Source organism: Camellia sinensis, chromosome 12 (assembly GCF_055761805.1).
Source record: "Camellia sinensis isolate YWXY chromosome 12, ASM5576180v1, whole genome shotgun sequence".
In the NCBI taxonomy this organism is placed as follows: Eukaryota; Viridiplantae; Streptophyta; class Magnoliopsida; order Ericales; family Theaceae; genus Camellia; species Camellia sinensis.
The window spans coordinates 53,398,178-53,410,838 of NC_138972.1; the positions used below are offsets into that span (position 1 = coordinate 53,398,178).

Genomic DNA, 12,661 nt, shown 5'->3' on the forward strand with positions numbered 1-12,661 from the left:
GCCATCAAAAAGCCAAGAGCGGCGGAGCCAACCTAAACAAGATAAAAGGTGTGATATGCGTCGATCAAACGATCATTGTTCACATCGAGCTAATGAATAGTATCAAGTGGATAACAGGCACACAAGGCGCTCAGGCAAGAAATATACAGAGCTAGCAGAGTCGATCAGTAAGATCCTGCTGAAAGTACAACATCTTCCCTTCTTCAAGTGGCCTACCCAAGATGAAAGGACCTTCCGATGTAAGAAGACAAGATAAACGGTGCGAATATCATAAAGACCACGGTCACGACACCGATAGTTGTTATTCATTGAAAGATCACCTGGAAGAATTGGTGCAAGATGGCCATCTTACGCAATACCTCCGAAATAAGAATTCAACAAATATAGTAGCCATACGGCCGCAGTCACCCCCTTTGGGTGTAATTCATATGATATACAGCTTGCCGGTGTCGTCCAAGGTACAAACAATACAGTTTTAGTCAAGCCCACATAGCCCTATGACGCTAGCAAAACGACCCCTTGACACTAGAAGGATCGGTTTCGATGATAGTAATTTAGCTGTAATAACCCTCTCCCACATTGATCCCCTCGTCATCGAGCCCCTCGTCATCGAGCTACGCATCAACAAATTCACCGTTGAGTGTGTTCTCATTGACCAGGGCTGTACTTCAGAAATAATATATTACAAAACTTTCATCAAACTTGGCTTTACCGACTCGGATCTGTCCTCGGTGAATTATTTGTTATTCTGCTCCAATGCTAATCTAGAGTACCCTCTGGGCAAAATCACACTACCCGTACGGGCCGGCACCAGATCAGTGGACGTGGAATTTTTGGTTGTCAAGTTTCTTTCACTGTGTAATCTCATCATGGGCAGAGCTTGGTTGCATACGATACAAGCCGTGGCAAGCACCTACCACCAACTACTTCATTTTTCGACTGAATACGGAATCGAACAAATCTGCGGCTCTCAGAAATCGGCGCAGGCATGCTATCTTTTGGCTGCGAAAAGACCAAGGGAGGTGGAAGTGCATTCCATTGAGATACTGGATAGGGAGAGCCTCGAAAACGTTGGGAGGATTCCAAGAGAAAAGGCAACTGAAGCCCGGCATCGGGTCGATATAGACAAGTGTCCTGAAAAGTTCTTCATGATCGGCGCTTCCTTGGATATAGTTGAAAGGCAGGAGTTGGTACCCTTTTTACTCAGTAATATTGATGCATTTGCATGGTCCCCATATAAGATGCCAGGAGTGGATCCATCAGTGACCCAACACCACTTACACGTTGATTCAAAATGTAAGTCGATTATTCAGAGAAGTCAGTGCTCAGCCGCGGAGCATACTTTAGCTGTTGTTGAAGAAGTAGATCGTTTACTTGACGTCAGGGAAATTCGAGAAGTAACCTATCCTACATGGTTGTCCAATACTGTGGTCGTCAAGAAGAAGAATGGCTCTTGGCGTGTCTGTGTGGATTTCACAAACTTAAACAAGGCTTGTCCCAAAGATTGTTTTCCGTTGCCTAGAATAGACCAACTTGTAGATGCAACAGCAAATCATCAACGCATGAGCTTCTTGGATGCCTATAGGAGCTATCATCTAATTGCCATGCATTCGGAGGATCAAGAGAAAACCGCTTTCCTCACCCCAAGAGGGACCTATTGCTACAAGGTCATGCCTTTTGGGCTGAAGAATGTGGGGGTAACTTATCAGAGACTAGTGACTGCAATGTTCAAGGAACAACTCGGCTGTACTATGGAAGTATACATCGACGATATAGTGGTCAAATCCAAGGAAAAGCATTCTTATCTAGTCGATCTGGCAGAGACATTTGGCATCCTTCGAAAGTACAAAATGAAGTTGAACGCCTCGAAGTGTGCATTCAGCATTGGATCTGGCAAATTCCTTGGCTACATCGTCAACAATCGCGGAATCGAAGCCAACCCGAAGTAAATAACGACAATTTTAGAGCTTGGCTCCCCTCAGTCAGTGAAACAGGTTCAGAAGTTGATGGGAATGGCTGCTGCACTCAACAGGTTTATTAGTCGTTCCACAGACCGCCGCCGACAATTCTTTCACGCACTTTGGCAAAGCAAGGCATTTGACTGGACACCCGAATGCCAGGCCGCTTTAGACGGCTTAAAATCCTATCTCCGATCAGTACCATACTTGGCAACACCTGTGGTAGGCGATCTCCTCATTTTGTATCTGGCGGTATCCGACTAGACGGTCAGCATCGTATTATTAAAGGAAGAAATTGGGGAGCAACGGTCGGTTTACTATGTGAGCAAAGTAATGGCCGACATCGAAACACGCTACCTTTGATTGGAGAACCTTATCCTTGCCCTCGTCATGGCTGCAAGAAAACTAATGCATTACTTTCAGGGGAACACCATTGGGGTGCTAACAGATTATCTTCTCTGATCGGCACTCCGCAGCACGGAAGCATCGAGGCGCGTTTCAAAATGGGCTCTGGAACTCAGCCAGTATGATATCCAATTTTTACCCAGAACTTCCATCAAGGGACAAGTACTTGCCAACTTTATAGGCGAATTCACAAGATCCCTCGCTAATTTTAAATCTGATCAATTATAAACCCAGCCCAACTGGAGAATGTATGTTGGTGATGTTTGGCAGATGTATTGTGACGGGTCTTCTAACCAGCGTTGCAGTGGGGTCGGCGTAGTAATCATGACCCCTAAAGGGGCAATAATCGAACAGGCCGTCAAATTGGGCTTCGATGCATCAAACAATGAAGCCGAATACAAAGCACTATTAATCGGCCTGGAAAATGCACTTCACCTCGGTGCGCGGCGTTTGCTTGTTTTCTATGACTCAAAACTAGTAATCAACCAGTTGAAAGGGGAATATGCAGCCAGAAATGACCGCATGGTAGCCTATAGGCTCGCCGTCTTACTCCCTGTGCATGTAGGCTCGCCACTTCGATTCATCTTTACGTCCAACTCTGCCAGTGTTCTCCCTTCTCCTCTGCTGTCGAAGAATAATCTTCTTGCCATCCACAATCGTCCACACTGCTATTTTCCTCCCCTAATTTAGTGGCTCTGAATGCTACTATGGCCCCTCTGCGTACCTAGCCCCACCCCATTTATTCCTTATGGGTGCAGCACCCCTGACGCGACCTCATCAATGCAAGGGCAGAATCACTAATCTCAATGGCCAAATGTCAAGTCCTTGCGCTGATCAGGTTGTGAGTCCCTACCCACTCCATGAACTAATAGCATTCGGCGTTCCGGTTCATACATTAGCTGGGGCAAGGGCAGATTCATTAATCTATTCGGCTAAATGTCCAGGCCTGGTGCCGATCATCTCATGTGCCCCAGCCACTCCATGAACTAATAGCATTCGGCGTTCCAGTTCATGCATTAGCTGGGGCAAGGGCAGATTCATTAATCTAATTGGCCAGACATCGAGGTCTTGAGCTGATTTACTCATTATTTTATCGGATATTCGTGTACCTTTCCTAATTATTAACTGCCAATTCTTTTATTTGTTCGGCTAAATAGCAAAGACAAGCATAGAATGTTTATTGATTCAGTTAATTTATCGGATGTTTAATTTACTCGTATGCCACAGACAGAAAAGCATAAGGAATTTTCATTAATAAATGGAAGACATAGTATATGCAGTAAGCTGAAAAGCATAGGAAATTTTCATTAATAAATTGAGTACAAATAGCAGTCATTTTACACATGAAAATTATCTTACATTTAAAATTCCAGTCGAAGTAAAGAAATGAAAATCTACTAACAAAACCTACAAAAACTATGCATCTAGGATGCCTAACAAAAATCAAAATATCACCCTAATCAATCTTCAGGGTCAGAGTCCAGCGGCTCAACGTCCACCTGCTCGTATGGAATCTGCTACGCCAATGTCACATTTGCGGCAGTGAGGGCTTTGAGCCAGCCGTGTTTGAAGCCCCGATTCTCGAATTTGGGCATTTCCTCCACATAGTTTTCGAAGGCAGCGTCCTTCCCAGTTTGGAACGCTTTGGAAATCTCAGAATCAGCTATTTCCTTTGCCTTCCTCGACTCTTCCAAATCAGCTTCGAGCTTGGTGATCACCTCCTTGGCCAACTTGAGCTCGTCTTCGCTTGCTTTTGCCCTCTCTTCGGCGGCCAGCCTTAGTTGGTCAGAATTTCTCGCACTCTCGGCTTCAGAGTCAGCTCTTGAACATTCCTCCGCCGCTTTTGCTGCCTCAGAATTGGCTATTTGAGAGGCTTCCACAACCTTGCTCTTTTCATTTTCAATTTCGGCTTTCAGCAAGCTGATCTATTCTTGTTGATAACGGCAGATTTCAGCTATCCTTCCCACCGTCTGTAAAACAAGAAAATAGAGTTGCAAAAAATACAATATATATATATATATATTGGCGGAAGGGTGCAGATAATACAAGTAATGTACCAATAAGGCCGATTGAGCAGCAAGTGCAATTGACAATAGATCTGGCTCCGCCCAAAATGTGGCTTGGTCAACTGGCAAGGAAATTGAGGAGGCCGTGCTCAAGGCCACAGCCGGGTCCTTCAAAGCTGACGCATCAGAGGCAATCAACATATTCTGTATCCTTGGTTGAACAGTGAATGGAACAGCCAAGTCTAATTCCTTAATGCGCGGCCGTTTATCGATTAAGTCCTCACCAGAGACGGCTTCTCGCTCAGCGGGGCACTTTTTCTCCCTTTGCTCAGCCTCCTGATCCCCCTGTTCTACTTGCTCCATCTCGGCCGTTTCGGTCTGAGCCGTTTCTTCCTCAATAACAGGCAGAGAGGACTCGTCGACGGCAGCGGGTGGAGTTTCTGATCGGATGGCCTCAGCTCTCCTTTGGGTGGCCATCCTTTCAGTGTTTTTCCTTCTAGCAAGTTGAGTGAGCAAATCCCCAGCAATATTCTTAGGATACGCGCCGGGAAGGTCTCCTAAGTTTGTAAAAATGTCTCTAAAGAAGATGTCCCCTCGGCCGGAAGTGGACGGAGGGTTGGATAAATTGAGGCCGACTTCCTCAAAGGCCAAGTTTAGAGCCTCGTCTACCTCAGCTTTCGACTAGTCCGGCTCCTCAGCGGCCTCTTCGGTTACTTGTTATTCCACCTGCTTTGAATTGGAGGCTTCCAAACCAATCTGTCTTAAGTTTTTGAAGTTGGGGAAGATAAGGGCTGTAAACTGCTATTCGCCCCTTGGTATTGGAATGTTGTCTGCCACTGAAAACGTTGCGTAAGTCAGCTTGTATCTCAGAAGAATATGGGCCACCCTCCCTTGTTTCTGAAGGCTTGGATAGCCAAAGAATTGGAGTGCGATTTTAATTTCCGCAAGTACGGCGTCGTCGGCTGAAACCAAAACTTACTTCAAATCGTTGCTTGTACAAATAAAATGGTAAGTACATAGAAGGAAAGCCGAATAAATATATAATAATAAAAAATAAGGAGCTATACGGCCACCTGGTTCGCCTTTTCGTCTTGGCACAAGATCCAAGCGATCTTCACCCTCATCGAATTTCCAGTTGCCTCGAACAACGACCATTACATCGCCAACACGCTTGACAAAACTGGCAAGCATAGTCACTAAGTGATGGTCGTTATCCTTGGCCTTGAGAAAATAGCATCCCTGTCGGCTAGAAGATTTGGCTAAGGCATAACAATGCCGAATTGCAGGTATACCAAGGTTAATCCTAAGGCGTCGATTCAACTCTATAATCCCCATTATGATTCGGAAAAAATTTACATTTGGTTGGGAAGGGATTAGACCCCAGTGGTGAAGGACGGCCCTTAAAAATGGGTAAAGGGGAAAACGAACTCTGCCCTCAGCAATTGATAAGAGAGGAAAGATGATTGTACTTTCATCAGTCCTCTCCATATCAATAGTGCTGTCTGTCACGAGTGACATATGGACGTCATCGGGGATGGAATAATCGAGTCGGAAACCAGAAATTCGATTCGCAGAAAGGAGTTCTTTCAAGTGTTTTGCCATCCTGGCCAGCCTAAGGATTATGCAAAACTAAAAATAAATAAGGAAATGGGATTCGAAATAAAAGAAAAGAGAACTTACAAGAAGCAGAAGAGACAATGAGACAGGAGGAAGTTGTAGAGGTCGCGAAATTGAGGTATATCGAAAGTCAAACCATAAGCTTAGAGTATTCAAAAAACTTACATTCGAAGGGACAGCATAGTTTCAAATCACATTTAATAAAGAAAGCATACAAAGAGGCGAGAAGATGTAATGATGCCTAAAAAGCGTGTGTTCTGACATGCGTTGGAATGGGGTTAACTGCCATTCTTTCCTTGTCTTTTCAAGTTCGAAACCAAACATGCCGTTCGAAACCAAACATGTCGACTAACTGGCATTAATATAATGTTCAGGGGGCAATTGTGGGAGCCGGATATTGTTGGTATACGTGCAATAAAGCCGAATGACGGTATGAGGACAGTCAATGACAAAATTTGTATTCGGCTCCATCCTGGACGATCGCAAGACCGAATAGACTAATCAGCCGAAGAACCAGGTGAACAAAAGCTGAATAAATAAACGTGCAATAGATTGAGGGTGGGCCCGACCCTGAGGCCCAAAAGAAAAATATAAATAGAGAAGCATCAGCCAAAGAAAGATGTGCGAGAAAAATCTTAGAAACTTAAGTTACAAGCAAACTCGAGAGAGATACTAACTTGTCCGTCGGAGTGCTAATTCCGGCACCCCTGACCAGAGTGTTAATCCTCTTTTTCAGGTGTCAATCAGAGGATTAAGAAGGTTCATCAAGATATAAGAGTATTTCCAAATCTACTTGTAGGCGTGCCCGAATGTCCCGGCTCCGCGCGCGAAGGCTTGAAATCTGTTCTGTTCATTAGCTACTACAGTTCGGACTCAATGTCATGGTTTTGAATCTAATCTCGTAAAGTGCAATGCAAGACCGATAAATCACCAAAGAGTCTAAATCCGGCAAATCGTTTTGGAAAACTGATTTTTATAAAGAAGTGCCAAACATGGACTGCTTTGCCAGATACAGAGTCGCCACCTAAATGTTTTTGTTTTGGGAAATTCAGGAAACCCTGACTCATGCCTAAGGCCACGTGTCCGTCATCACCAACGTTGCCTCGGCTCCTGAACTTGGGTACGAGAGGGGAAGGTCATGCAATGAGCACCGCCGCTCGCCCGATCAAAAGATCGGCCTTTACTAACATGATATTTTGTTTTTAAAAACACATGCGTTCTTATTTTGGTTTATTAGCTAGAATTACTATGTGATGCGCACAACATACAAGTATAGACTAGATCGCCTAAGTTGGAACAAAACATCTCATGTTTGTTTGTTTAAAAATGGTTTGAAGGTGCTACTCGCAAGTAGGCTAAGACATGGATTTGCCACCCTCGAGTGGGCTTAGAAAACACGATTTTGCCACCCTCAAGTGGGCTTAAAACTCGCATTTCGATGAATTGTTCCAATTCAAGTAATCCACTTCATCCACAGACATTCATGCAGTTATATCATTTAAGCAATTAGCCTCATGACAAGCATGCTATCATGGCAACACTCACACTCATGCAAGATGCTAAAGCATAAACACTTACAGTGTACTCCGACCCAAAACAAAAGCTAGTTAATAATCAATGCATGATCCTAGTTTATGTTAAGATGGCTAATGCAACGTATGCAAAATGCAACTAGAAATAGGCTCGGCTATTCTAAGGTGGCATGTGAGATGCAACTTGATAATCATGTATTCAAGTAGGAATTGAAATACATTGCGGTAAGTATGATGCGCCGGGCCCGGTGCATGCAATACAGATGAATGGATGCAAACATGCGAGCATAGGAATGCTAATCAAAATATGCCCTAAAACTAACCATTGAAAGCGGTTAAGTAAAAGGGAGAAAGACGTGGGATTGGAAGACATTCACACACACATGCACACTTATTACAAAATTTGCCCTCTTGACGGAGGGTCTGAAAAAATAATACAAACCAACTAATTAACTAACTACCCTAGCTAATTAATTATTACAAAACTCTTAACTAATTAAACAAATTAATTAAGTTACAGAACCAACTAAGTATGAAACTAAATAAGCTGCCAAAGCTCCGCCTTGAACAATGAAGGATGCATGGTCGGTCGCATCCTCCCGGAAATCCACCACCTTGCCTCAAGATGCCTCTGTTTGCACACTTTCTGTATCTCTGAAAATTGTGCCAACTTCCAAGGTACTTCTAATCCACCCTAGGAACAATCTGAGATGTGGTCAGCCAAGAGGAATGGCCATCGGCCAAGTCTAATAATCATCAGCCAAATTTCAAGGCTATCGGCCAACTTTGATAGCCGATCGACACACTAGATAGCCGATCGGGCACTTCTTCCTGTAAACTTCTCTTTTTTGCTGCAACAGAGTAAAAACAAAGGCATGGCAGTGTATTTGCAAGGGAATGTGTGTACCATACCCCTCCATATCACCTCAAAACATCAAGGGAGAGGCGCCATTGGATCCAAAACCATCAATCAAGCATGCAATGCATGATGGCCAAAGATCCAACTTGCACGCATTTCAATAAGTGTAATGCAAACAAGATTCTAGGACCATTATCTTATCGTGGAAGATCAAAGGTAATGGATACAAAGGGAATTGGCTCATTTTCATCACTTTGAGTATGAAATGGACCAATTCACCTTGTGTTCAACATAACGTCCAGTTGAACACAATGCAATGCACACATGCCACATGCTTATCTTGGCACATTTTACTTGATTGATTTTGTTTACACATTTTAACATTACCAATCCATTCATTAATCAACTTGTCCAAATATGAGAGTCCTCTAATGAGAGAGAGGTCTATCAAAAGAATGGTTTAAGGCATAGGAGAAACCATGCCTTTGACTAGGAGGAACCCTCAAAATAGAGAGTTAAAGCCATTTAAGCACAAGTCTCAATCCCTTGCATTATACTCAAACTCAAGACTAACCAATCCTCAAAACAAATCAAAAGTGAAGAAATGACGAGGATGGCAAATTTTTCAATGCTAAAGTGGCATGATAAACAAGACTCTAACATGCAAACACTCCAAGTACAACATGCTAGAAGGCTTAAACATTGAAACTAGTGAAGGACACAACACTAGAACCATGCAATACAATGCTCAAATGATTAAACTAGCCCAAAACAGAGCTATAGCAGGCCAAAACATGGCTAAAATGATAGCATGAAAGCCGAGAAATACATGCTCATGCAATGGCCCACAAACAAGGCATAAAGGTGCAACTCTTAAACACAATTAAAGAGTGATAAACATGAGAGTTTAGCAAAGGCAAAAGCTCTGAAATTACATTTCAAATGATGCCAAAGCATGCAAACATCACAAGTATAGCATGGTAGGGGCCTCAAAACTCAAGACTAGTCAAGGCATTTGCACTATAGCTATACAAAAGATGAGTCATATGACTAAGGCAGCCCCAAACAGTCCTAAAACAGCCCAAAATATGAATAAAATCATGCTGGAGTATAGCAAAAATATGCTAGAATAATGAGCCAAAACATCATGCATACAAGGCTAGTAAGCAAGATTTGCACTACAAGTACATGGAGCATGCGAGAGGTGACCAAACTAGCCCAAAACAGAGTTATATCATGTCCTAAAAGTCACAAAAACCTACTTGAAAAGAGCTAACACAAGCCACAAAAAGATGCTACTTTATAGTGCTAACAAGGTATGGCATGGAGAGAAGAGGAGGGGGGACAACCCCCTCCTATTTGGGACCTCAACACAGGCTTTTTACCATTGAAATTTCACTGGATTTCAATGGTTAAAAGGGCACAAAAAGTTGTTTTGAAAGGCCTTGAAAGATGGCTCAAAAGCTATACAAACTAAGGGACAAAAGGGAGAGACAACCCCCTAGCCAAACAAGGTTTAAACCATCATTTTTAGGACTGAAAAATTGATATTTTCTCAGTTCAAAACCACCCCCAAAATAGTTTGCAAAGGTGGTAAAATAAGCATGCAAAACAAAGCTTTAGAGGGACAAGTGCTTACCCTTGAAGCCAAACAGCGAAACAGCAAGATTTCTGAGTTAAAACCAAGCTTTAGTAGGCCAAAACAAGTTCCAAGAGACCTCAGCCCAATGGTGATCAAGCCTTCTTAAGGGTTGACAAGTTGAAGATGGATGTATGAAAGCCTTCAGGCACAAAATCCTTAGAGAGTGTAAAATCTAGAGAGAGTTTCTAGAGAGAGAGGCTCATTATATGGCAAAATATCAAGTTTGGTCGAAAATATCTGAGCTAGGACAGGTGGCACAAGTTGGAAACAGCTGGAGGAGAAATATCTGCCAATTCTGGGCTTTCTGGACATTTTTGGCAGATCGGCCAACATTTGTGGCCGATAAGGTTCACTTTTGGCCGACCTATGGCCGATGAGGTCAAATTGTGGCCGATGCACTTCCATAGAGGCCGATGGCAAAAATCAATCCTGGTCCCTGACTTGAAGAAAGCCTAACTCCTTCATCTGGACTCATTTTCAGCCATTCTTGAGCCTAAACTGTAGCCCGAAAGTCTTCTTTCCAATTATGCATTCCTCACGTCAAACTTCCATGTGTGCTAAGAGATATCCATCTTTTAGTGAAGGCTACTCAGTTTCGGTCCAACCAGAATGATGCCCAACTGCCAACAACCATATCTCTCCTATCCGGACTCGACTTTAAAAGATTCTTGAGTGCAAAATGAAGCCCCAGAAGTAAGCTTTCCAACGGTGGTGGCCTCATACCTGAAATTTGAGTATTCAAAAGGATAGTCCTGATTTAGCGAGGGTTGCTCGACTCTCTCTTAAGGATTCATGCCCAACTCCTTTGCCAACTGGGTTTCTTCCCTCTCCTCGTCTTTTCTTCAAGTCCAAACCCCTAAACAAGATGTTTTGAAAGATTTTCCAAAGATTTCATCTCTCTTTCGTTCATTTCCACTTTGTCCTTGCTCGGTTTACCGAAAGCGCAACATTTGACAAAATGCGAGCCTCAGAACATCGCAGAAACCTTTTTCAAAATATTTTGAAAGAGAGGGTTTTAAGGTCTAAAAACCATTCAAAATAACTTTGGTCCAAATGGGGTGTGAGGTTAGGATTTGACTCTCCTCTTGCCGAAGAAATTGAACCTTTGCCCTGCACATCTTTCATCGCCAAGTAAACCATCAGTAGCGCCCAAGTCTTAAGGGCGGTCAAAAATGGGATGTCTACAGTTGCCCCTCTTTGACAGAGCTCGAAAGTGATGAAATGACGTGAGTGAATGTCAAAGCCCAGAGGTGACCCATTTTTGACAAGGCCGAAGACTTGGACAAACAAGCAAAATACAGATAAATAAATGGTTGTGCCCACAGGCTGCTTACGTATCCCATTACAAGGAATCAAACCAGCGTAGTTCAGGGGCAGGATGGAAAATGATATGTAACAAAACAATATAAATGATATATAATGCAATGCAATAATATGATCAAACCACGAGCAGTGCGAAACCGCACAAATATTATAAAGGGATGAAGATGCAAAATCAAACTACGTGTAATATAGAAAAGGTGCCAGAGCGCTCTAACCACAATTCTCTTAGTGGAATAAGTGCATGCACAGACAGAACTATGTGTTTCGCAGAAAGAATACAAGTAATTGGGTGGCATGATATAAGTGAGGAATAACCTGCTGAGGAAAGATCGTGATCCTACATGCTGAGTACAACAATAAACTACGATGCAATGGATGCAGTGAATAAGGCGCGCAGCCAAACCATATTTTGCCTAGAAAAGGCATAGACACAAAACAGACCACGTCTAACATAGAAAAGGTGCCGACACCCTCAGACCGCAATTCTCTCAGTGGACTAGGCACGTACACATAATCACAGAACCGTGCTTTAATGTGAAAAGTATGGGCACATGCCGGACTAAGATTAACGTGGAAAGGATGCAAACGATAAATGGACAATGCAGTACATGCATGCAATATATGCTATATGCAATGCAATTGACATAATAGATATGATGTAATAGATAATAGATGTGATGTAATAGATAGTACAGTAGATGCAAAGGGCGACATACTCCAACCATGCTGGAATCGTGAGAGGAGGAAAAACAAATCCCAAACACGCCGAAATCGTGTAAGGAAAGGAACACTCAAACCACGCTAAAATCGTGAGAAGAGGTCCAAAAACAACCACCCACGTGCGCGCACAACGCAACCTGAGATGAATTCCAAACACGCTAAAATCATGTGAGAAAAAGAACACCCTAACCATGCTGAAACCGCGAGAAGAGGAAAACAAATTCCAAACACGCTGAAATCGTGTGAGGAAGGACAGACTTTAACCACACTAAACTCGTGAGAAGAGGAAAGGCAAATTTCAAACACAGTGAAATCGAGTGAGGAAGGACAGACTCTAACCATGCTGAACTCGTGAGAAGAGGAAAGACAAATTCCAAACACGCTGAAATCGTGTGAGAAAGAACAGACTCTAACCATGCTGAACTCGTGGGAAGAGGAAAGGCAAATTCCAAACACGCTGAAATCGTGTGAGGAAGGACAGACTCTAACCACGATGAACTCGTGAGAAGAGGAAAAACAAATCCCAAACACGCCGAAATCGTGTGAGGAAAGGAACACTCAAACCACATTGAAATCGTAAGAAGAGGTCCAAAAACAAC

At 43.1% G+C, this 12,661-nt stretch overlaps 1 protein-coding gene across 1 annotated transcript; it reads left to right on the forward strand.

Annotated features, from left to right (window-relative positions):
* Positions 1-497: 497 nt before the first annotated feature.
* On the forward strand, positions 498-2,130 carry LOC145803568 (uncharacterized). The gene is made up of 2 exons (XM_082896874.1): positions 498-1,506; positions 2,033-2,130. The coding sequence occupies exons 1-2, from the start codon at positions 498-500 to the stop codon at positions 2,128-2,130; spliced, it is 1,107 nt and encodes a 368-aa protein (XP_082753000.1).
* The last annotated feature ends 10,531 nt before the right edge of the window (positions 2,131-12,661 follow it).